Raw genomic sequence first — 25,049 nt, forward strand, 5'->3', positions numbered from 1 at the left:
ACTCTTCAGAACGCCACAAATACACAGAAATGGAGTTGCTGTTGCCAAAAATGTACAGATTTTATTCAGAGCCTACTTATACTTGCGCAGGTCCACCAGCAGCCCATTGAACAATAGCAACAGCAACAGAAAACAGACTGGTGCTACTCTTTACCTGGACCAGTGGGGAAAGGGTCTTCTGTCTTTTAAGAGCCCCCACCTACAGAAGTCAACACCAAACCCATGGAATTGCACACACAAATCAATCCATGGGATCACACATGGAAAAACGCAGAAAAATAAAAAAATTAAATAAAAAATCATGGAGTGTTCAACCAAACCATGGCATTATCAAACAAAGAAGAAAAAAAAAAGATGTGAAGATAAAGACACAGTGAAACAGAAATGTCATACGTGGGAATAGAAAGGGAGTTTTAAAATCATAGTTTAACAACCAAATATAGACAATAAGAAAAGTTTGTGTAAAGTCTTGTTTTGACATTACAGCATCGTTATTACAAGATTATGAAGTGTGAAGGACAAAATAATAGATCAAATATTTGTCACTTCAGGCACACTTTCTGATGATCTGCGTCATGTTTTTACCGTAATAGTTATTTAATATACTATTTAAAAATGAGAAAATGTTGCAGGCAGCTTTCAGTCTCTTAATTACAGGGCTGATATTGGGGAAATTCTATTTAATTTTTTTCCCATTCCCAGGAGGTGAGCAGGTTGGGGGTGCTATATATGCAACACACTTTTAACAAATTGCTTGATGGCCCCTGGGCCCAGATACATAAAAAGCTTGTGTATAACCCTGATAATCATTATTGTCAAGCAGGGTCCATGGGTATGCTCCCCAGTAAGTAGCCACTTAAATGAGACATTTTGTGGAAATAAATGAACAATATTCAGACATGAGATGAACAAACCCGGTATAAACCTATATTTACAGTAGCATCTGTAGTACTCCAAAGTAAACAAGGAATTGATTAGTAGCCGTTAATTAAAATACACTTAAGGTTATTCATAACAACTTGCTATTAAATAAATGATAAACTGTAAATACGAATTAGAAAACTAGAAAAAGTTGCTTACTTTAGCTTCTCAGACAGACGTTTATTAAACTCTGGTGACATGCTGTGTGTAACAAGACAGCTGACATGCTGCCTCCAGATGGACAGATGTGCGAGAGAGGGTTTATCCTCCATTAATTTCTTACATAAAGTGACGAGTGGCTGAGCAATAGCAAATGACAGGTCATGCTCATCAACAACCAATTTTTTAATCAGACACGCGATTGGTCAGATAAACATTTTGTTAAAACACTAACATTTTATAAACCAAATGTGGAACATGTGAAACACTCTGATCATGTTTGCTGACCGCTCATTTACTGCACCAGCTCGACTCGAACCTGATCCCAGCCAGTTTTACAGCTTTAACTGCTCGGACTGCTGCTTTATGACTGGGATCTAATCCCTGCCACGACATAACATTTCCCCTCTAGCTCCATACAGCAGCTTCCTCGCACACAAAGTGCAGAAGTCTGCACTTTGTGTGCGAGCTTTTTTTTGTGTGCGAAAAGGCTTTTCGTCACGACCCACCTCCTCCATCCAAGCCCAGCGTCATTTATTCTTTATGCCTTTATTGGCATCTTTGGTATCTTCCCTTGCTTTGAAAATGTGCTGTACATGTTGTTGCCAGTATGGTAAACACTAAACACATTCACAGCTGGAGCAACTGCTGGATCTGTATCTGTTTGTCCAAGACCAAAGGTCCGCCCATTCCCTATCTCTGATTGGCCTCTGATTGACTCATTATTATTTTTTTATTTCTTTATTTTCAGAGCCACATCAGTGGCACCTGAATGCTATGAGCCCTGTAATTGTTGTCGAACACACACACACAAACACACTAACCGCATCATTCTCTGCCTTATCCCTGGAGCCCCGGCTGCCGATCACCACTGACTCCAGAACAGCAACCCAGCGCTGTTTATCAGGGAAACTGGGCGCCATGAAGTAGAGGCACTGACCAGGCCAGCAGGTGGTGTGAGGGTGAGACTCGAGCTTTAGCACGTATGGTATATCTGTGCAGAAAGCCAGACATCAAGGTGTACATTTTCATCAAATGCAGAATTTAGCCCACTGCAGCCTTGTTATGGATGATTGTGTGTGTTACATACCTGATTTGGCAGTGTTGATGAACTCAGATGCTCCAACAGCACCATGGACAGTTACTTCTCCGTCAGGAAGACACAGTTCAAACTCCTCCTCAGCCTGAGAGTCTAAGATGTGCAAAAACAGACACACACGGCAATTAAACTTGAATTCAATGGATACATCCTCAGGGAAGACAGGGATTACCTTCTCTGGGCTCAGATTCATAGATGGATAACTTGGTCCCATCTAGCACCACATATTTCCTCTCCCAGCCCTGCTGACCCCGTTTCCCATTTCTGCAGACACACATCCACAAATTCTTCAGAATAACTTAATATGGTCAATTCACCATCTACCATATATTCATATATTGATATGACCCACCTGGGCTGCTTCATCCAGCCCTCCAGACGAACATGTCCACTGGCCTCCTTCATCTGCATGGTGGGGGAAGTGGCTCTCTCCCTACACAGCGCCTCGTTGAAGTGTGTGGCGTACTCAGGTGGCAGGCCACAGGTAGCGGGCAGGCAGGGCGAACACTTAGGGTGACACAGTGCGTGGCACTCTGAAAGGACAGAGAGCGGGAAGTGTGTGTGTGTGTTGGGGGGGGGGGGTGTCAGAAAGACACCACTGAAGAACACCTGGGCTACGGCGGAACATGTGCTACAGCATATGTCTCACCAACACAGGTGGCAGCCTGCCGGCCAAAGTGCACCGTGTCTAGACAGACCGCACACTTAGCAGCTCGCATGTTCAGACACACAGTAAAGCGGTGAGGAATGTTGTGGTGCATCCTCTCCTTCACACGCCGACCATACTCTGCAGAAAGGGGAGGGGAGACAGAGAGAAAAGTAAAATTCCAAGTTGTGGAGAAATCGAAATTTCACAGAGCAAAGATGCCATCTCTACGCTCTGACACTATGAAATGTTTAACTTGTTGAAGACTATATTCTTAATTCCCCAAGCTTTTACAGCATTTATCAGACGCCCTTATCCAGAGCGACTTACAATCAGTATTACAGGGAGAGTCTCCCTGGAGCAATTTAGGGTTAAGTGTCTTGCTCAGGGACACAATGGTAGTAAGTGGGATTCGAACCCGGGTCTTCTGGTTCATAGGCGAGTGTGTTACCCACTAGGCTACTACCACGCTACTGTGGTACTAATGCTGATCACCTGAAACACTCACTGAGGGGATGACCATTCAGTAAAGAAAACAACATTTTATACAGTATAGTAAAACCATTGTAAAGAAGTTCTTACACCGCACTTTGTTCTAATTTTTTCAAATTGTTTGTTATTTCTCAGCCAACTCCCCATGACTGCAAATGAAATTGGTTTTGACCAAATGTGAAACAATCACACAGGGCAGTGGGAACAAGATACTGTACTTGAAAGTTGAGAGACCAATGTCAGTGAAACCGCTTAAAGAACACGATTCAGAAACATAAGGTTCTTTGATGAGGCAAGTGTAAGTGTTTCAATTGCATTCCAATCGCCAAAGCTGATAACATTCTGTAATTTGATTTAGATTTAAATTAGATTTTCTAATAAATAAAAGTTTTAATAAGTTGTTTTTCTTTACTGTACTTGAATAAAGTAAATAAAAATAAGCCACAGAGGAGATATTTAAACCCTGTACATGTAGAAGTGGCATTACACTTGACAACCACAAAAATAAAATAAAAAATACATAAGACTATAAGAATAAACACATAATAAATACATAAGAATAAACAATAAATCGACAAAAATGTTCTTGCCATATAATGCAGACATCACGTCAAAGCATGAGGTGCCTGATGAAATTTGTTCCCAGCATCACTACTAAATAACTAAAAAAACAAAAAAGTAGGTGAATACTAATAAAAAATGCCTCCAAATTGTCATAATGACCAAAGTGCCTCCTAATTAGCTTTGTCAGACAATATCTTATTGGCCATTATTAGGTTCCAGTGCATCTCCATACTGAACTTGATCCGGTTGAGTGACAGGCAGTCAGTTTCATTGTGTTATTTGGAGTGGCACCTCCCATGGGCTATGCTCAAAGAGCTTCTCATATATATAGCCAATCTGCTAATCAGCTTCCTCTAAAATCTGTGCTGAGATTTGATGCAGGTTTGTCAGCTTATGTTGGCTCTGACAGCTTTTAGTTAAGACCTCTTGCTCAGAATGGACATATTGGTATTGATCTGAAAATAATGAGTGACAGTGGCTGACTTAATTTCATGTTCCGCATAAGTATTGTAAATATACCAAGACCTTGACCTTCAAAGCCTTAACACTTCAATTAAATATCACGTTTTATACTTATGACAGCGAACCAGTCTGAGTTCACAGTTACACCAAACACTGCTGTTTTAGGCTGAAGGGCAAACATATGCAAATCACAAATCCATTCCTTAAACACTGACAGAAACAGTTTCATACCAAATACAACCCAATGGGGAAAATCATATCCTTTTCTAAGCACAAGCATTTCACATGCATAAGACATGCTACCCAGTTACAGAAAAAAAAGAAATAATGCAACACAATGCAATGCAACACAAATTATGAATTGTAGCTGTCCCACTCCATTCAATTTCCATTCTAAATTAGTCAGATGCAAATATAGTGCATGCATCATACATGAAAGTCAACCGCTGATGAACTGGGGATCAAAGAAACATGCGTTTTGCACCTGGGTCAGGGATATACTCAGATTAGTGCAGCAATGTACTGATGAAACGTGGATTAAACTATCTAAAAAACCTAATGTAGAACAGGGCAGTCCAGGCAGATAAGTGCAAAGCTTTATAAATCTGTTTACAGGAAAAGCCTTAAAGGAGCATAAACAATGAACTGGTGTCTCCAAAGAAGAATGAGTATATAAGCTTACTTACTTTCAAAAGTCACTCTCCTCTTCTCTGTAAATTGTACAAAGAGAGAAGATAAAGAGCTCAAAGGTGTGTGTGAACGGACGATGCGCAGAAATAGAGAGATTAAAAGATACAGAGCAGTCAGAGAGGACAGTTGGCATACTAAGGGACGGTAAGATTTGCTGGGGCAGTTCAGCCATCACACAGCACATTGATCTGACCTCGGAAGGACAGGGCCAAGAGACAGACAAGAGAGAGAGAGATAGAGAGAGAAGCACGATGATGAAAAAGGAAACCTTGGGAGAGATGAAGGCTGGTGAATTACAGGTTTCTCTCTCTCTCTCGTATATATCATCTGTTTATTTATTTATTTATTTATTACACAGCTGTACTTTATGAAGCGGTCTAGAGAGGAAGTCAGTTGTAAGATGAATTGGTAAATTACGACTAAGGGCAGACATTTCTTGTAAGGACAAGCACGTCTTGTTGAGTCAGACTCATATTTTAGCTCTGCCCAAATGAATATCACTCAATGATCTTCAATATACAATCCACGCAGGGGTAAACACACGTGCTGAACAGCTGAACAGACTGTTGACAACAGTCTCATTACAGCACTACTGGGCTGCTCCTCACACCACAGTAAGCACTGAGTGACTCACCTTCTGGTGTGGAGTTCTCCTTGCGTCGGGCAGAGCTCGCTGGGGCCAGCAAGCTGCTGGGGTTGGGCTGGTGCTCAGGAGATTTGACGATAGCAGACATGATGATCTGCTGACGAGCTGATGCCGGGGTGGAAGGGGCTGGGTGCTCCTGGGCTTTGAAATGAGCCGCTGAGAGGGAGCAGATACGGCAGATATGCTCAATCAAAGCCAGAGACTAAAGACACTCTCAGGGATGTGGAGGAAGCTGTGCTGTGCCAATTACTCTAGTCCTCAGAGATGCAGGGCATTAGTCACTCACTGTCTAAGACTCTGGCTTAGAGTTTGATCAGCCAATACCAGTCAAGCCTACAGGATTCTAACTTGTACAAAACCACACATTGTTAATATCAATTCCTTACAATGATCAGAAATGATACTAAGATACATGGCTCCTTTATTGATGCAAAAAAAGTGATAAAATGCAGTGTGACCATATAATTTGAAGATTGTATGCAAGTCCTCACCCTCCTCTCTCAGAGAACGCAGCTCAATCCTCATTTTCTGCAGTGCTTCTTCAAGTTCAGAGCAGCGGGTTCGCTCCTTCTCCAGAGCCACCTTCATATCACTATACTGCATGGGTACTGCTGTCTGTGCCTGTGCACTGGCCACACTGCTGCAGGTAGCCCCCATATCCTCCCGCCGACGACCAAAAATGCCCTGTGAATAAACACAAAGCCCCAATGTAAACTGCTTAGTTTGATATCTCTGTTTTTGCTTTTTGCTTAGAACCACATAAACAATAATATTGTTATGTTTATGTTATAGATACCAGTTATGGATATATGCATATATTTCTATTATGCATAAAAAAGGGATAAAATTTCAACAGAGCATACTGTGTGTGAGAGGTTCCATTCCATCTTCACTTCAGAGCACTGTGTGAAGTCCTCTTTACGGTTAACCATAAATGGACAATTACACGCCTTTCTAATTCACTTCCACAGTACAGATGTAACATTCTCATATAATGAGAATTTATGAATGAGGAAGACAGGGTGTCTTGAGGAAGACCTAGATTAGTACAGAGTGCTCAAGAAACAGATCCCATGGCCCTCACCTTCTTCTTCTTACTGGGCTGATCCATCTTGGCTTGGAGGAAGTCAATGAGCTTTGTCTGCTGGGATATGGTACCTTCCATTTTAACTTTCTCATGGGAGTACACAGCCTGGGAAGAGAAGCAATGAAAGAGAAAAAGAGAGTGCAAGAAATGGGTTTAAGAAGTAATGCATCCTTTCATCCTACAAGAGACCCTTCTGAAAAAGCATTCATGGCAAATATATTCATAGCATGATTACACGTACTTATTTGTGTCAAAACACTGTCAATGACTGCGCAGATGGGGTATTTAGTTCAGGTTCCTATGCAAAGCTCCATGGAGCACAGAAATCAAACACAAAATTCACTTGGGCGTTCTGTGGTATGTGTACAAGGATCAAAATTTGTCACAGTGGTTTAAAGCAGTGGTTCTCAAACTTTTTTACAAGGAGTACTATGTAACTAGTTTAGACACATGAATATTATTTATTTTCAATAATATATTTATTATTGACAGGCATCCACAGTAAATACACAGTAAAAAAGCCAAGTGATAAAATCAACAGTGCTACATGTATATTATATTACAAAAGTACACTTAATCATGCATCTCCACAAGTCACTAACATTTATTATTATAATAATATTAACAATAATCTTCAGTTTCCTTGTGTAGCACTAAAGGTAGCCCAACAAACACCAATACCAGGTAATTTAAGGTCTCACATCCCTGTGTACCTGAATGTTCTCCAGCTGGTACTCCAGGTCTGTTCTCTCAGTCTTCAGCATGTCTGTCTGATCCAGGGCATCCTGCAGGCCTTGAGTCAGCCGAAAGATGTGGGTCTTCTGCAGGTCCATTTGCTGCTGCAGTTTCCCTTGCTGGTACAAAAACAGAGTCTCCGTTCAAAACTAGGAGGGTTCTAGATGAGTAGAGGGACAGCAACGGACTGGTGTACCTCACAATGAAAGAAATTCCTTTTCCAATTTATTTTTTTTCATGATGACAATATTCATTTTTTTTAATAAACATTGTACCTCTTCCATGAGTCTCTGCTTTAGCTCTCTCTCAGTCTCCAGTTTCTGCTGAAGGCTGCGAGCATTCATCTCTAACATGGCATGCTTCTTCTCCAAGTCATTCAGCTGAGGAAACATGACAGAGGACAATCACACACAAAAAATGTTCTTCACACACAGTATACAGTCTAAACCATGCAGTATACTGAAAAAAGTTGCTATGATGAAGAGAATGCTGAAGGATAAAATTGGTTGATGGCACAGACGTGGTTAGGAGATGTCGACCCTGTCAGCATGAGCAACAAAGAGACTCACTGTGTCAGAAAGACTCTCTGCCTTTAATCTCTGCTCTTTGAGGGCCTGCTGCAGGGCAATGATCTCAGCCTTGTGTTCCCTCACCGCCAGCTCCACTGCCTGACGAGACTCAGAGCTGCGCTGGTCTGCACGCAGCCTACAGCCGCGAAGGGAAAGGGCAAATGTAAGGGCAACACTGACAGAAATGAAGAGCTCATCATGTTAAGTAGTAAGCCCTTTTAGTATTGGGAGTATTGATGGTGTGAAAGCATTATGTTAACAGTCTACAAACATTCAGCATTACCAAGATTCCATGTGATAATGTATGCCACATTTTTTGGACTAAGCCTTAATCGATCCAACAGGCATGTGAGTCTGTGGACATAGATAACATACAAAGGTATTCAGAAGTCTGTGTCACCTGTTTTGCTTCTCATTGTCAAGTAGTCTCTGAAGGTCTCTGGTTCTTCTCTCAGCCTGGCTTTTTTCATCTTCCAGTGCTGATCTCCAGGACTCCCACTGACGTTCCTTTTCCAGCAGTTCATCATTCAAACTCTCCAGCTCCACCACCTGCTCCTCCAGCATGCTACATGTGGTCTTCAGCGTTTCAATGTTCTATAGCACAAAATAAAAACAAAAATAAATTCATTTGCAGATTACACATGTGACAATATTTGAGTGTTGTACCTGTTTTTACATGTATTTTGTTCATCCAGTATTTATTGTTAAAGTTTAAATGAAAAGCCAAGCAGGGCTCAGGCAGTGTGTTTTTACCTGTTTCTGGTTGTTAAGATGCATCTCACGGTCCGCCACCTCCCGGCGCAGGCGGTCAACGTCCTGACTGAGCTGCAGGCGCTCCTCTCGCTCACCGCTGACTTCATCCAGCTGCTTGGACAAGTAGAAGTTCTGCCGGTTCAGCTCAGCGTTCTCCTGGCTCAGCTGGGTCAACTGCTCCTCCAGGTCTGTAATCACCTGAGCACCACACACACACACGCTATTATTGGTCTTGTTGTTCTGTAGTGCAAATGTGAACAGTGGAAAATATAATACTGTCTGAACCAGCAATGGTGTCGGCCTTGTTCATAAGGCTGATTATCAAAAAGCTGTAAGCTGGGATAGATTTATTATTAGTAGTAAGCATGATATTTTTTTAAGTCACATGGTCCTGCAGAAGCTTTACATTTCAAGTGCTATTAGTGATTTATTTGAAATCCCATATTTAACATGTGAACAGAGCTCTAAAATAGTATCACAATGAGGTTAATCTGAATCTCTGAAGCTGCATGGTACTACTTTAAAACCCATCTCATGATCGGTCCTGTGTGACATGAGCAGGCCTCTACGCACATCATCTCTGTGGGGTGGCCTGTGGAGAAAAACCAGCCAAGCAGCTTCAAATAATCCCGCGTTTATCCTTGGCCAGAAAAAGAGGAGTCAATCAAACAAGCTCTGTCCCTGAAACCTTTAGTAGCCTTCAGTGGATTCTTGTCAATTCATTCAGCTCAAGAGATCAGCAGTCATTTCATTTCATCGAGAAAATAAATCAAGGTAACGTAAAATACTTTTTCCTGTGACTTGAATAGGGTGTAAGGATTGTGGTTCATAATCCTTCTCTAACTGCTGGATGAACTCCTGATTTGTGTGTCTGGCCAGCTGTCATACGCAGCAGCAAGGAAGCTGAGGTCAAAGCCACTCACCGAGCAGCTGTCTCTCAATGCATCGAACTTGCGCTGAATCTCATCGCGGTGAGCCTGCGTGCGACAGAGACCACAACTTGCTTGTCAAACATAAATTATGTGCCCGGTGTTCTGTATGAGAGTACATTTCTCTTCTCACTCTAAGTGCAGTGATCTCCTCCTCAGCCTCAGCCGTGGTCTCCTCCAGCTCTGTCTTGGCCTGCTGTAGCTGACACTCCAGGGCCTGGCGTGCTGCCTGCAGACCGCTGATCTGAGACTCGCGCTCCTGCAGTGACAGAGTGAGCTCCGTCACCTGCCGCTTGATCTCCAACTTCTGCTCTTCGTGTTCCAGACCAATCTGAAGCAGATTTAATAGCAATCAATATCTCTGAATGATAGCTTTATTGTAAGAGCTATACTTCACCTCTTTCTCTCAAGCATTTTATTATTTTCCAATCCACATCCAAAAATAAAGTGATTGTCATAATCATCCAAAAAAAACAACAATATAAAATATGATATAAAAATTATTAAAATGTCACACAAATACACAATCATAGATAAAAGCCAATGAATAAAAAATAGTTTTTAATTATGTTGGAAAAGTTCTGATGTGCAAAGGCAGTTTATTCTACAGTCTAGGGGCTGCTTACATTTACAGCATTTATCAGACTCCCTTATACAGAGCCATTTACAAATCAGTAGTTACAGGGACAGTCCCCCCCTGGAGCAACTTGGGGTTAAGTGTCTTGCTCAAGGACACAATGGTAGTAAGGATTTGAACCTGGGTCTTCTGGTTTATACGTGAGTGTGTTACCCACTAGGCCACTACCACCCATGCTGGTGCAAAAAGCCCGATCACCGCTATGTTTTCATCTGGACCTTGGAAAAGACAGTAGCATTTGTTCAGCAGATCTTAGTGAGCTAGATCAAGTGTGCAGACCACTGAGGTATGGAGGAGTTAAGTAATTTAAAGCCTTTAAAAAAAAAAAAAAAAAAAAAAAAGTAAAATCTTAAATGGGGAGCCAGTGCAAAGAAGCCAATATGGGTGATATGTGATCCTGCTTACGTGAGACATTTTAAAGCCGAGCTGCAGCTTTTTGAACCCAACTGCAGTCGGTTAATCAGAGATCCACCAACACTTACTTATGGGCTATTACAACAGTCCAAACGAGATGAAATGAAGGCATGGATAACCTTTTCAAAATCCCTAAAGACAAGAATTTACCTTTGGAAGTACTGGAGTTGAAGGAAGCTTGTTACTTTTATATTATACTAATATTAATTTTATTTGACATCTCTGTTTTTGCTTTTTGCTTAGAACCACATAAACAATAATATTGTTATGTTTAGGTTATAGAAAAAAACACAACTTAGCCTCTCCCAGTGATTCTGGTCTCATTTAACTGTTTTTTTTTTTTTTAATAGTCAGAAGCACGGTCACAAAGACATCCCCATAGGGATGTGTAGCCCATTCTCTTCAATTCATAAATACAAATTTGCTGTTCTCTTCCTCCCTATCTTACTCTTCTGCTGATTTTTCCACTTCCTCCTGCTCCGCCTCACCTCTCGAAGTCTGGTCTCCAGCTCCATCAGGCGACTCTTCTTGCTCTGCTCCTGCTGACTCATCTTCTCCAGCTGCTCCTCAAGTTTGGCATTGTGAGCCTCCAGCTTCCCTGCCTGAGACTCCAGGTAGAACTTCTGCTGCCTCAGCTCTGAGATCATCTCCTCCTGGGCTTTCCTGTTAAAAAAACAGCCATGAAGGACACTGAAGCTTTAAAGAAAGTGACACACAAATGACATTAGTAGCATTTGTTCATTCACAGGGAATATTAAACAAAAACATGAATGATCTCATTGTAGCTCTGTATGACTCTCATAGCCGCCAAGCAGTTTTGGTGCATGCCTCATTCACTACAGATGAAAATGACAGAGGAAGCAGTCTTATTCATGCCCTTCTCTGAAAATGAAATCCCTCCTCACAATCTGAATGTGAAGCACACAGTGGACAGGGCTGAGTCTTATAATCAGACACCTAAACTAGAAGGTCATGGTGATCTAAAATTATTTAATGGAATCCAGGAAATGTCACTTGGATGGATTTGAGTTAACTTCAGGGAAGTGATCCCATAGGTAGGCTGATTATGTATAGAAAAAACTCACATATTCTTCTGTGTGTAGATGCTGCTGTTGGCGGCCAGTTTGTTGGCCTCTGACAGTTCTGCAATGCGCTGCTCTAGGTTTTTCATCTTTGAATCCATGGCGCTGATGGTCTGGAGGAAACAGTGAGAACAGCTGTCTGTGAACTCTTGTGCAACTTCAAACCAACTACGGCAGCAGGCTGAAGACACTGAACATCCATTATTTAATGGCTAGTTAGTGCTGAAATAAGCTTTCCTAAATGTCCTTGAAATATTTAGTTAGTTTGGCCCAAAAGTCAGTGATGTATGAACTTTGTAGTATCGCCATTGTACTGTTATGCCTTTTCATACTCCCCACAAACTGTATTTTGAGGTTTTAACCATAAATATCCACCTCTTTCAGGACACCCCTGCCAACCAGATCTCAAATCCACCCTTTTTCAACCCCATCGTTTTCAAGATAAATTAGTTAATTTGAGTCTATCATGTTAACCAGATCACTGGCTAAAGGCTGAACTCAATAAAGCTCATCAGAAGGATTCCTGAGAATTAATCAAAGCCTTTTACCCTATTGCAAATCTAATCTTTCCACAAACTGGGCCCAGTGCCCAGCACAACAAACACAGCTAAAGTCAGAAACAGGCCAGAAGATCTGTTGTCAGACCAAGAAAGAAAGCTTGAAAGACAAGCACACAAAAAGGTCTCTAGAGCAAAAGGTTTATAAAGTTGTTTGTAGATGTTCATGATGCTGGAGCATCCTCATCTGTGGCTACCGAGGAAGGATAAAGGGAAGGCAGGGCGGATTTGAGTGACTCACTGCCTTCTGCTCACTGATGAGTTTGCATTTCTCTCGGGCTTCCTCCTGATGCTGAGCTCGCTTGGTCTCTAACCTCTCCTTCTCAGCCAGGTCTGCCTTCATCTGGGCCTCCAGAACCTGCACACACAGAAATACGTACACTGATTGAGTAATACAAATATATAAACCAAAACATAATGTAATGTTTGTGTTAAAAGTGGTTAAAAGTTACCTTGATCTTGTCCTCATAGAGCCGCTCCTTTTGCACAAGGTGGGCTTCCATACGCTGGGCTGTTGCCTGGGTCTCCCTTAGGTTCTCCTCTAGCTCCTTCAACAGTATGCACAAGAATATTAGCAATATTGTCCAACAACATAAAAACAATGGACAAATGGCGTTCAAATTATTGCAATTTGCAGTTATGGTGAGAAACTTGCTTTAAAGAGCTGCATGTCCCTGACCGAGTGATAGAAGAGGCCGTTCATGCTGGCCAACAAGCTGAGGCAGAAGTGCGACCGGCAGAAAGCAGGGCAAGTACAACTGTGTGTGTGTGTGTACTGTAGAGCCAGGACAGCCCTCTTCAGAAGGATGGGTGTGAGTATGTGAATGTGTGCCTGTGATAAAATGTAATCAGCCACAGAGAGTGGTAAGCTACAGACAGAGGAGGAGCAACAGAGGACTTACAGGGCTGTGCAACCCCCACCTCAAGTACCCATCTCTTACCAAAATCTTATCAGCCATCTGCTGAATCTGTTGGGATTTGGTCTGAATGTCATCTTTCAGCTTGTTCTCCCTACGCTCCACCATCTCCAGCCTCTTGACTTGGTTCTCCAGAGTCTTCCTTCCTTCCTACAGCCACAAACAAAAAGTTAATAAAGCATTACAAAATACTGGGTGAACTAAGTGTACAGCGGTGAGGGAATCATATTCATGCCTCTGTCTCTCGAAGCCGCCTGCGAAGAGTGTCGCTGGGGTCTGATTTGCTGCGTAGGCGCTCCAGCTCGCGCTCCAGACGCTCTTTGGCCTGACGTATGTTCTGCAACAGCTCTGTTGCTTCTGTGCTTGCCTTCACTGCCTAGGGTTATGGAAAGGTCAACAAAGTACAGAAATTTCAGACTGAATAATTACTGGTGAGGTCTGCTTTCTGCAGCAGTGTATATCTGGTGCCTCATGAAAAGCATTCTATTGCCCAAAATAAGTAACATTTTAGTTTACTGACCATACATATTGTTAACACAGGTCTAAACCAAAACCTGTACAGTTAATTCAGTTCATTCAACCAGAGGAACAACCAATGCTGTGCTATGTGTGGGCTGCAACATGAAGTTTCAGAGTATTGTAGAACAGTGTCCCACAGAGTGAGCCTTGTAGCTGAAAGAAGACTGAATGTGTGACTTTTTCAATCAGTCTGTCAGCTTATCAGTATATATCAGCAGTGGGAATGGCACCATGCTACACACACACAAGGGGTAGGCGGTGTGTCTTATACTGTGATTGGTTTAAATTTAAACAGCATATATTGGAACACAAGGTGACCTAAATGTTCCAGCAAGAGTACAATTATGATAGAGGGAATGGGATTTTAGTTTGTTAGTCATTTAACTACGTCTCCACAGAATTCACTGTCTATCCAGTAGTGCTCAAATTCAAACTGCTCAAGTTCCATCCATCGTATATAGCAGTATTCACACTGCTCCATATTGTCATTCTATTAATCTACACTGTCATTTTTATCACTGTCGTGTTTCTATTGTCATTGGTTATAAATAATATAACTAGCTCGTTGACCAGCCCTAAAATACATCCTGGTGAAGTGCCTCTTCCTGGTCACACTAAACAAACAGCTGCATTGGTCTTCAATGTGGGGACATTCTAGCATCCAGAGCTTCTCTCACCAGGATGTTCCAGTTGCTGTAAATGAATCAATGAACACAACAAGCAACAACAAAAATCTGCACCACCTTTTTTTTTCCTTGACGAAACAAAGCGACAGTTTATGTATATAAAAAGCCGCACAGCTGGGCTTTTTGTGCGATGCATATGAACCCACCAAAAAAACTCACTCATGCTTAGCACTGATGTGCTTGTGTTAGCCATGTGCAGTCAAACTGGTCAGACATTCCAATAATTTTGTAAACATGAGATATTTTAATATTGTGTGATACTAATTTGCACCATAAAGCACAATTTGAACTACAATCAGAAAATCTACACATTGCAAATGCATGTATTGCAAAATACATGCATCAACAAAACACAGGGCCCAGTCCTTTTATTCATTCTGGGCTCATTGTGGTGAAGATAAAGACAGCATGTGATGAAGCCATTCACTCCACCCTGTGAACAGATTATGCCCAACCACTCAATATGCTTCACTGAACAAAGTCACAATGCTGCTTCAGTCTTTTCAGCATGTCCACACCAGCAGAGAGAAAGAAGCTGAATTACCTTGGAGAGTTTGTCTTGGAGCTCCTGGATTTTGGCTTGTTGTTCTGCATTAGTCTAAATGCATAGAGGAGAGAAGAATTAAAATTCACAAACATTCATGTCCTGAAGGAATTACATATCAGACAGCTGTGGGAGCAGCTGACTGAGTGAATTCAAATTCAATGGCTTTTCATAAAAAGTATTACCTTCCAACAAAAGACAATATTAGTTCAGTCACATCATTATCACATATCATTCATATACATAAATACATACATACATACATATACACACACACACACACACACACACACACACACACAGACACAAAAAACGTTATACAAAAAATAGTCACATATTTATTTGCAGCAGCTATTTATAGCAACTGCAACTTAGCTGTAGTAATAGTGCTATAAACAGTTCTTTCCCACCTTTTCTAGCTTGGAGAGCACCTCCTCCACATCAGCTTTGCCTTGCTCTTTGGCCTACAACACAATGAGGAGAATAAGTCAGTGAGGTCAGCGATGATCTGCTAATAATAAATAATTGTTAGTACTGGTTACTGGGACAACTGAATCGCTACTCAGTGAGGAGACAGGCATCAACAAAAATTCAAAAGCACCCACTGAGTTTTGATTTATACTGCTACAATTTTCTGAAATTAAAAGACATTCAGCAACTATCCTACACCAACCCCAGACAGACCTTCTGGATCCTCTGCTGGTATTCAGCTGCCTTCCTCTTGAGCTCCTCACTGGTCTGTCGCGATTCGCGGAGCTCTGCTTCGTAAAGGTCACTACGGCGACGGGCAGCGGACAGGTCTTCCTCCAGCTGCCGGATGGTCACCTGCATCTCCTCCAGTTGGGCATGGTACTCCTGTTGCATCGCATGCATAAAACACCACTATTAAATGTGGATGACAGTCTCTGAAATCTGCATCAGACTTTTTAAAGATTAACAGTCTGTTGAATAAATTGTAAATGCACATTAAAATAATGTCTTAAATAATGTTTTTATAAATAAAAAATAAATAATGTTTAAACATAACAAAAATGATCTTCTCCAGTAGTGCCTCAAAAAAGCAGAAGACATGTGCAGGGCCAGGGCCAGATAGGTTAATTGCAGTTTATCTTGAGTAAATCTATTAAAATAAGCAGCGCCTACGTTTCAGAGTTCATATGGCACTTAATTGCATTGCAGTGCAGTCGCGACACAAATTCCAAAATGATTAAATGTTTTCCACCATGGGGCCCTGTGCTGCTGCAGTTTAATATACGCCGCATTGGGGAGGCTTAGAGGACATTAGCTCAAATAAAAAAGATATGTCAGCGGTGCTGTGCAGCCAACATCAATAATAATACGATTGGCTATACACCACGGCCTGCAGAGATCAGTTTTTTTAAGGAGGACAGCCGAGAGAAGTCAGCATGCAATAAAATCGGCTCCACCAAAGGTGGGTCCTCTCTATTCCCATCTGGTGGGAAAAGGAAAGGAGAGGTGTTAAAGTCAAGGTGAGAAAAAGTGAAGTGTGTGTGCACCGACTGAGCGACCTCCAACACTCTTTATTAGGCTTCCATTACAACTTCAGTTAAATTTAAGACTCCAAGAGCATATTTAAAAACTCAACCAAACTTGCAATTGTTGTGATCAGATTCATTTAAAGACCTGCACATTTAAACACCACAATCACAATCATAAATAAAAAGAACCGTTTTTACAGAAATCTACCAACACTAACACTCCAAAAGGGATTTTCAAGACACTGACTCACAGCAACACTAACACAGCGAGTGGAAGAAGTGTGGTGTTACTCATACGCCAGTGATATGCAGAGAGCAGGGTTGGTAGGTGCGGGGTCTTAAAAGTATTCTTCAGGACTGAGTCAAACCAATTTCCTTTTTTAAGCCAGTCCTCTCCGCATGACTCAACAGCAGGCAACATGAGTGGGATAGAAGTGAGAGAATCAATAAAAGCTGGAAAGACGGGACAGTCATATGAGAGACAGTATGTGGGGGGTCCAACTATGTTCATAATCACAAGCTCCCAGACACCAAATGCCACTGCACTGCTGTATGCCACACAATACAGTATGGAATGGGCTGTGCAGAATCTTGTATTAAAAGCAATTAGTCCACAGCAGTGGCTTTGGACCTGGTGAATCATAGCTTCGGCAAACTTCAGTAAAGAGCAGGGGTGTCTGTACCTGGGGTATGTAAACCAGCCCCTTCCCTGGCATCAAACAGAGCACCAGATACCACAGAACACAGAGACAAGCTGAGAGACATGCTGGGATCAACTGTACTGACACTATTGCTGTTCGAGGGATGTGGGAAATGCAGGCACATTCAATGCCTAGCTATCTCTGCAAAAAAATTGGAGTATCATGAACTTACTGCCATTACAGAATTCCTGCTCATTTTTTTTTTGAGGAGAGTCAGGTCAGTAATTCTGTAGAAGGAGCTGATGTACAGCTGGGTCATGCAGACAAAGTATGGTTTAAAAAATAAAGAACCAGGCAAAACACAGTACAATTCTGTAAACGCATTCACTGGTAAAAAGTCTAGACAACCCTCAGAATAATTATTCAGTAAGTGTTCAATTAAAGAGGATTAATATTTCAAGCAATCCCTTGAAGTATTGTATATCAATTTTAAGAATTAATGTAATTCATAAATATGCATTAAAAACATACTTAGACCAAAAAAATGAAATTAAAAGCAATCTACAGGAGGATGTAGTCTGGGCAAGACATGTAAAGAGGTCTCATTAAAAACACACATCACTGAGGATTAAGGCTAAGAACATGGCTTCATAAATGACTGCCACCACAGAGGAAATTGCCCAGGTCAAAACCCAGGCATCTCACTTATTAAAGGGGACCTTCTCTTGGGGGTGGGGCAATGCTCTCCCACCACCTTGCTATGGGAATCTTCCTGAGACATTACAGCATGTCGTATCAAACTAATTAATATAACAATCTAATGACCTGGATAATTAAACTTGAAACAATGCAGGACAGAGGGTCCAGGCAGGGAGAAGCATTGGGAATTGGTGCAAATAAACATTAGATAGATATTGATTGCACTCAGTTGCTATGCATTGGTGTGAAAATTTAGTAAAAGAGCTCAGGTGAAAAGTGACATTCACCTGACTCCTTTATAGCTAACCCTTTATCACATTAAGGTGTCTGCATCAGAAACTACCAGTAATGTCTGTCCAAACAAGGAACTATTATTTCGTTTTGGTCTACATTCTAATTTGGATGTTTTAAATCCCCATTAACAGAAATAAAATGTCATTTATATGCTGCTCACTGTTCGCTGACACTGATCCCCCCCCATCCCGGCACAGCTCCATAATCGGATGTAGCTGCAGTTTCCGTGGTGATGTAGACAGGAACTGCATGTAGAGTATGAGTCAGGCAGCCATTTCCTTTCTCTGCATCTTGTCTCTCTAAGCCCTTGTTTCTCAATTGCTATTGTCTCTTTTTCAATTTCCTTAAGAGAATATCATTACATTGAATCGTTTTTGAAAATGAAAAGAATTAGGTAACGTCATAGTAATATGAGAATGAAATTGCACAGCATCTCACGCTACAATGCAAAGATCCTTTCATGTTTTACAGGTGAAAATGTGAACATAATAATTAATATTGGTAATAATTTGAAAAACAGTGTCTGATTAGGATTTAGAATCACTGATATGTTAGAGAGCAAATACATAGGACACTACATGCTGTATATGTTTGCAGAACAGCAAGTATGTAGGGATCAGATGAATTCAAATCCGACTAACCAATTTTTTCTTCCATGTTTTTCATCAGTACCATGGCAGCCTTTAGCTAATGAAGTAGTAGTTGGCTTTCCCCAATTCCAAATGGGCTTTGAGCAGAAAGGTTTGCATATACAGTGCAACCAGAAAGTATTCACAGCGTGAATAGAATTCTGATGAAAAATTTTAATTTAGTCCTGTAACAAAATGTGGAAAAAGTGATGTGCTCTGAATACTTTCCGGATGCACTTTAATATCTGGAAAAATAATGTGCAATGGCTATCAATCCGCCCCATCATGTTCATATAGGTCTCATGAATCCACAGAATCATGTCATCTTCATGTACCATTCAGACCGATTTTAGACCTTCTGGAAGTCTAGTTCAAAGCTCAGAGCTGCAGTTCATAAAGGTGATGGCACTTGGGTCCTAAATACAGGGAGTGCAGAATTATTAGGCAAGTTGTATTTTTGAGGAATAATTTTATTATTGAACAACAACCATGTTCTCAATGAACCCAAAAAACTCATTCATATCAAAGCTGAATGTTTTTGGAAGTAGTTTTTAGTTTGTTTTTATTTTTAGCTATTTTAGGGGGATATCTGTGTGTGCAGGTGACTATTACTGTGCATAATTATTAGGCAACTTAACAAAAAACAAATATATACCCATTTTAATTATTTATTTTTACCAGTGAAACCAATATAACATCTCCACATTCACAAATATACATTTCTGACATTCAAAAACAAAACAAAAACAAATCAGCGACCAATATAGCCACCTTTCTTTGCAAGGACACACAAAAGCCTGACATCCATGGATTCTGTAAGTGTTGTGATCTGTTCACCATCAACATTGCGTGCAGCAGCAACCACAGCCTCCCAGACACTGTTCCGAGAGGTGTACTGTTTTCCCTCCTTGTAAATCTCACATTTGATGATGGATCACAGGTTCTCAATGGGGTTCAGATCAGGTGAACAAGGAGGCCATGTCATTAGTTTTTCTTCTTTTATACCCTTTCTTGCCAGCCACGCTGTGGAGTACTTGGACGCGTGTGATGGAGCATTGTCCTGCATGAAAACCATGTTTTTCTTGAAGGATGCAGACTTCTTCCTGTACCACTGCTTGAAGAAGGTGTCTTCCAGAAACTGGCAGTAGGACTGGGAGTTGAGCTTGACTCCATCCTCAACCCGAAAAGGCCCCACAAGCTCATGTTTGATGATACCAGCCGAAACCAGTACTCCACCTCCACCTTGCTGGCGTCTGAGTCGGACTGGAGCTCTCTGCCCTTTACCAATTCAGCCACGGGCCCATCCATCTGGCCCATCAAGACTCACTCTCATTTCATCAGTCCATAAAACCTTAGAAAAATCAGTCTTGAGATATTTCTTGGCCCAGTCTTGACGTTTCAGCTTGTGTGTCTTGTTCAGTGGTGGTCGTCTTTCAGCCTTTCTTACCTTTGCCATGTCTCTGAGTATTGCACACCTTGTGCTTTTGGGCACTCCAGTGATATTGCAGCTCTGAAATATGGCCAAACTGGTGGCAAGTGGCATCTTGGCAGCTGTACTTTTCTCAGTTCATGGGCAGTTATTTTGCGCCTTGGTTTTTCCACACCCTGTTGACTATTTTGAATGAAACGCTTGATTGTTCGATGATCACGCTTCAGAAGCTTTGCCATTTTAAGTGCTGCATCCCTCTGCAAGATATCTCAATATTTTTTACATTTCTGAGCCTGTCAAGTCCTTCTTTTGACCCATTTGGCAAAGGAAAGGAAGTTGCCTAATAATTATGCACACCTGAAATAGGGTGTTGATGTCAATAGACCACACCCCTTCTCATTACAGAGATGCCCATCACCTATTATGCTTAATTGGTAGTAGGCTTTCGAGCCTATACAGCTTGGAGTAAGACAACATGCATGAAGAGGATGATGTGGACAAAATACTCATTTGCCTAATAATTCTGCACTCCCTGTACTTCATTTTTTAATTCTGGATTTTTTTTGTCTTTTACTCATTTTTTGTGTTCATGTGAATTCACATTGATAAATCTCTTGATTGTCTTGTAAAAGCTCAACATCTCTGCATTTTTAATTCTGTATCCTTCCAAGAGCTATTTTGACATATCATGCCACACTTATGCAAACCCACTCTCAATACAGCAATTAAGTTGCCAGAAGACGTGAGATATGAGGATATATTCAAATAAGGCAGGATTGTTGAGGCTAGTACGACTTTTAAGGGTACTTGTCAATACAATTTGCAGGTGCGCGTGAGTCATGTTTATGGTATTGAACTACCCACAATGGAAAACTACATATTTTTTTTACTTGACAGAAAAGTAAGCAACGAAAAACAATTCTGAACATGAAGTAAAAAAAAAACTGTATATTTTTTGCAGTGGACCATCTTAATTGGAATGGTTTATTAAAATTATATCCAAAGCAAGCTTGATATAAAGTGAAGTGATTGTCACATGTGATACACAGCAGCACAGCACACGGTGCACACAGTGAAATTTGTCCTCTGCATGACCGCTAGGCCACCACTGCCCACCTTAATACTTAATAGGCTGTAAGTATTATTCAACTCAAAAGTACATGCTAGCTACCTCAAACAAAGTACATCTTCAATTATCTGCTTAAACTGATACACTAGTACAGCAATTCAGCAAAGTGAATAGTTGAAAATGAATAGTTGTGGTTTATGTCTGAAAGATATTGTTTAGTGGAGTTTTTTGTGCAGTAACTAAGTCAGTAATGTGGGTGGATGTGAAGCTGTGCATGATGTGATCGCGTTTGCCAACTGTGACTGAGTCTGAAGGAACAGGTGAGCTTGTAAAGTGTCTGTGTGTTTGTCTGGGGGCTGTGTTAGTGGCAGTAATGTAGTGCAGCGTAGTGTGATGATTGAGAGGAGCCCCCACCTGCTCCTTGATCTCCTGCAGTTTGTTGCTCTGCTCTCTGATGTCATGGAGCAGCTGCAAAGCCTTGTCATCCTCCTGAGACACCTCCACACGTGCCTGTTCCAAGCTGCGCTTCAGAGACTGCAGAATGAATGCACACATAAAACCACTGCATGAATACTGAGTTACATATTATGCCCATGAAGGATCCTACTGATACTTGTACAGGTGTGAGTGAGAATACAAGAATCTAGAATGTGAACCAGGCCCAGAATTGGTCTATCATTTATATTTGAGTGTTTGAGCATGTATGGAATACCAATGGACTATTCAAGCTCAATCAATAATTGTGGGATTTAAAAAATTGGAAGTACAAAAATGCTGTATGTCTGGATAGTAGTGATAAGGCAGCAGGGATACATTGCGATTGCGATGTAGGCAGAGATATTGAAAAGAACTGCAGCATTGCACTCACACTGCATTCTGTGATGTAGGTGGCCAGATCCTGTTCCAGGATACTCCTCTGGGTCTCAGATGCTTTCAGCTCCACGTCTTTTTGTTGAAGGACTGACTCGAGGTCAGTCATCTTACGCTGAAACCGGGAGATCTCCTGCTCCATCTGGGCAGCCACATACAGAAGAACAAGGTCTAAATGCTTTTTCCAGCAGTGCTCGCAAACCCAGATAGCAGCCAGCCAAGAAGCAAAGCGCACAAGGCAGAGTGTTTTCATGTTTGGTCTCATTATGCTAATTAAATAAAGCTATTAATTAAACAGGCGGTGAGGGAAAGGATGCATGTCAGTCAGCATGAAGACCCGATTAGTGATTCTATCTTTACCAGGGGAACTTATTAATGCATTTAACACTGAATAAAGCTCCAGTTCTTTAGATTATTCCCTACGGTTTGCAGTCTTACTCTGGGAGCACACAATGTATTCATCTCAAACCTTAACGAAATCAACCTGGCACATACATGAATAGTGAAGTGAAAGTGAAGTGATTGTCATTGTGAAACACAGCACAGCACACGGTGCACACAACGAAATGTGTCCTCTGCTTTTAACCATCACCCTTGGTGAGCAGTGGACAGCCATGACAGGCGCCCGGGAGGTGTGTGGTGCTTTGCTCAATGGCACCTCGGATTATGGATTCGAACTGACAGCCTTTTGGATTGGATGTGGAACCAATGGATGGATGAATGGATGGATGTGTATTTGTCCACACAGAGGAATCATAACTCTGACAGGCCTCAGGTCCCTGCATGTGCTCCTCTCCTCAGACAGCAAAAAACAAAATGTATTTTATAACAAAGTGCTAACTTAGTTATAACTGGTACTACCTCAGTGGTACCTTGGCGGTTCATGGATTCAAACTGACAACCTTCTGGGTCTGTTTCCTTTCCCTCTAGACCAACACTGCCCCAAGAGTTTGTTTGTTTATTTATTTACTAACCTTCAAAGTCACTCTTGTGCCTCTTGAGATTTTACTCCCTCTTTTTGCCCCAACCCAATTTCAAGTAAATAAGCTTCTCGTGTTTTGATGGGTTAAATGTTGATTTTCTTTAAATTGTGTGTCTCTAAAATACTGCTACATAAACATGATTTCTCAACTGTAATAATATTTTACAGTACAGTGACTAATAAAGCAAAACACTGAATTCCTATAAAATGCCCAGGAAAATTAAAAATCTGAGGCTGAGGGTGCTTAGTACTCATACCTTGTGACATTTGTCTTGTGTTTCCTGTAGTTCTTTGCTTTTGAGATGCAATTTTTTTTCCATGGAGTTGGTCTTTGCCGGAGAGTTGAAGCCTGCAGTCACTGATCTGAGTAGAGAAAGAGGGAGAAAAAGAGAGAGAACAAATTTTGTTAATTAGTTCATAAAATGTTGTTCAGCATTTATTAAACAGCAAAAAAATACGTTGAGTAGGGGACTTTATGGAAGTTAACAAAAAACTACAAATGGGTTAAGCAAGATTTCTTCACCAACAGAGACAAAAAGCATCACACCAACAAAGCAATGTATGAAATTTCTATTGAACACCTTTTAATGCAGAGGAAGGACGTTACAGCTGTTGCTGGTAATATATAAACTGCAGCAAAACTATTATTTAAAAAGCCACAACATTAAAAACAGTGAATAAAATGTATCAGCTGGTCACAGGTGTTACAAGCAGAAAATGGGAAAAAGCAAGGATCAGCATATGGGGCTGCACAGCTCTAGACCTGTCAGGGTCCCCATGCTGACTTCTGTCCACCAAAAGTGCTTACAACTCTCAACCTCTGAACTGGACCACGGAAGGAGGAGGCCTGGCCTGAAGAATCATATTTAGATCACACAGGCAGCTGGGTGTTCCATAATGTCTCAAATTATGTCTGAAAATAGTGATTGTCTCATTATTATAAAAATGCTGAGGTGTAGAAATAGCCACAAAAGAAGTGTAAATGCCCTGGGAAAGATCCACTGCGCAGCTGAAAGTCTGAGCAAACAGCTCAAAATGTCCAGAGCCCAGAATATCAGTCCCACCCAGAACAATTAGGAAACCAATAATGAAGGCTAGTGGGATAAAATATACATTAACTAGAAACATCATATTCAAATTGTTTTAAAAAACACCTATATATTACCAGCAAATCAGTTCACAGTTTCTGTCAGAAAATCTTGCTTCCATTCTGAAAAGAAGAAATATCTGCGCCACTCAGAGCTGCCATTTTGTGTGGTCAGCTGCTTTTAGTGGCACTGCTGAACCCCAGAGCCGGCCCTGATGCTAACAGAAGAGTAATGAGGTTACTTTCAGGGCCATTGTTCACCGGAAAGTGTACTCAAGGAGGAAGACAAGTGCTCCATTCAGATCAGCAGATGGGGAGGGACTGTTAAACCACCTCCAAAACACGGCACTGTGTCTGTCACGAGAGATTTTTAAATCACTTAGCCCTGCAGCCAGACATAGGAAATCAAAGGAGGATTATAATGTTCCTTGAGCTCTTATTATCCTCATGCATACACACTTACACCCTCTCACTTACACCCTCTGTGTGACCTGGCTGTGATGGTGTGTATGGAGTCAGAATAAAGCTGATTAACTGTGTTTGGCACATGGTAGCAGGAGCTCACCTAGGCTGACTGCAGACCCTAAGACAGAATGGATGTGTATTTGTCCACACAGAGGAATCATAGCTCAGACTCTGACAGGCCACAGGTCCCTGAATGTGCTCCTCTCCTCAGACAGCAGAGATCCATGATAAGCTGCACGCAACACTAAAGCAGCTCTGAGAGAGGATGCTTCGACTT

At 41.4% G+C, this 25,049-nt stretch overlaps 1 protein-coding gene across 3 annotated transcripts in view; it reads right to left on the reverse strand.

Moving 5' to 3' along the window:
- Positions 1-25,049, reverse strand: part of cita (citron rho-interacting serine/threonine kinase a) — a 48,054-nt gene that overhangs the window by 6,135 nt on the left and 16,870 nt on the right. The window contains exons 10-38 of one of the 3 annotated variants that reach the window (XM_028971386.1): positions 23,478-23,583; positions 22,237-22,380; positions 21,783-21,902; positions 15,793-15,963; positions 15,519-15,572; positions 15,109-15,162; positions 13,595-13,735; positions 13,384-13,509; positions 12,895-12,990; positions 12,684-12,800; positions 11,889-11,998; positions 11,292-11,466; positions 9,886-10,083; positions 9,747-9,800; positions 8,824-9,021; positions 8,471-8,664; positions 8,071-8,206; positions 7,777-7,881; positions 7,480-7,620; positions 6,764-6,871; positions 6,171-6,363; positions 5,668-5,835; positions 5,030-5,053; positions 2,829-2,966; positions 2,532-2,712; positions 2,352-2,443; positions 2,171-2,272; positions 1,905-2,074; positions 155-199 (exon numbers count right to left, since the gene is read on the reverse strand). In XM_028971386.1, coding sequence (XP_028827219.1) covers positions 155-199; positions 1,905-2,074; positions 2,171-2,272; positions 2,352-2,443; positions 2,532-2,712; positions 2,829-2,966; positions 5,030-5,053; positions 5,668-5,835; positions 6,171-6,363; positions 6,764-6,871; positions 7,480-7,620; positions 7,777-7,881; positions 8,071-8,206; positions 8,471-8,664; positions 8,824-9,021; positions 9,747-9,800; positions 9,886-10,083; positions 11,292-11,466; positions 11,889-11,998; positions 12,684-12,800; positions 12,895-12,990; positions 13,384-13,509; positions 13,595-13,735; positions 15,109-15,162; positions 15,519-15,572; positions 15,793-15,963; positions 21,783-21,902; positions 22,237-22,380; positions 23,478-23,583 — 3,661 coding nt within the window. The remainder of the gene's footprint in view (positions 1-154; positions 200-1,904; positions 2,075-2,170; positions 2,273-2,351; positions 2,444-2,531; positions 2,713-2,828; positions 2,967-5,029; positions 5,054-5,667; positions 5,836-6,170; positions 6,364-6,763; positions 6,872-7,479; positions 7,621-7,776; positions 7,882-8,070; positions 8,207-8,470; positions 8,665-8,823; positions 9,022-9,746; positions 9,801-9,885; positions 10,084-11,291; positions 11,467-11,888; positions 11,999-12,683; positions 12,801-12,894; positions 12,991-13,383; positions 13,510-13,594; positions 13,736-15,108; positions 15,163-15,518; positions 15,573-15,792; positions 15,964-21,782; positions 21,903-22,236; positions 22,381-23,477; positions 23,584-25,049) is intronic. The other 2 variants (XM_028971387.1, XM_028971388.1) reach the window with 2 other exon arrangements.

Source organism: Denticeps clupeoides, chromosome 3 (genome assembly GCF_900700375.1).
Source record: "Denticeps clupeoides chromosome 3, fDenClu1.1, whole genome shotgun sequence".
NCBI lineage: Eukaryota > Metazoa > Chordata > Actinopteri > Clupeiformes > Denticipitidae > Denticeps > Denticeps clupeoides.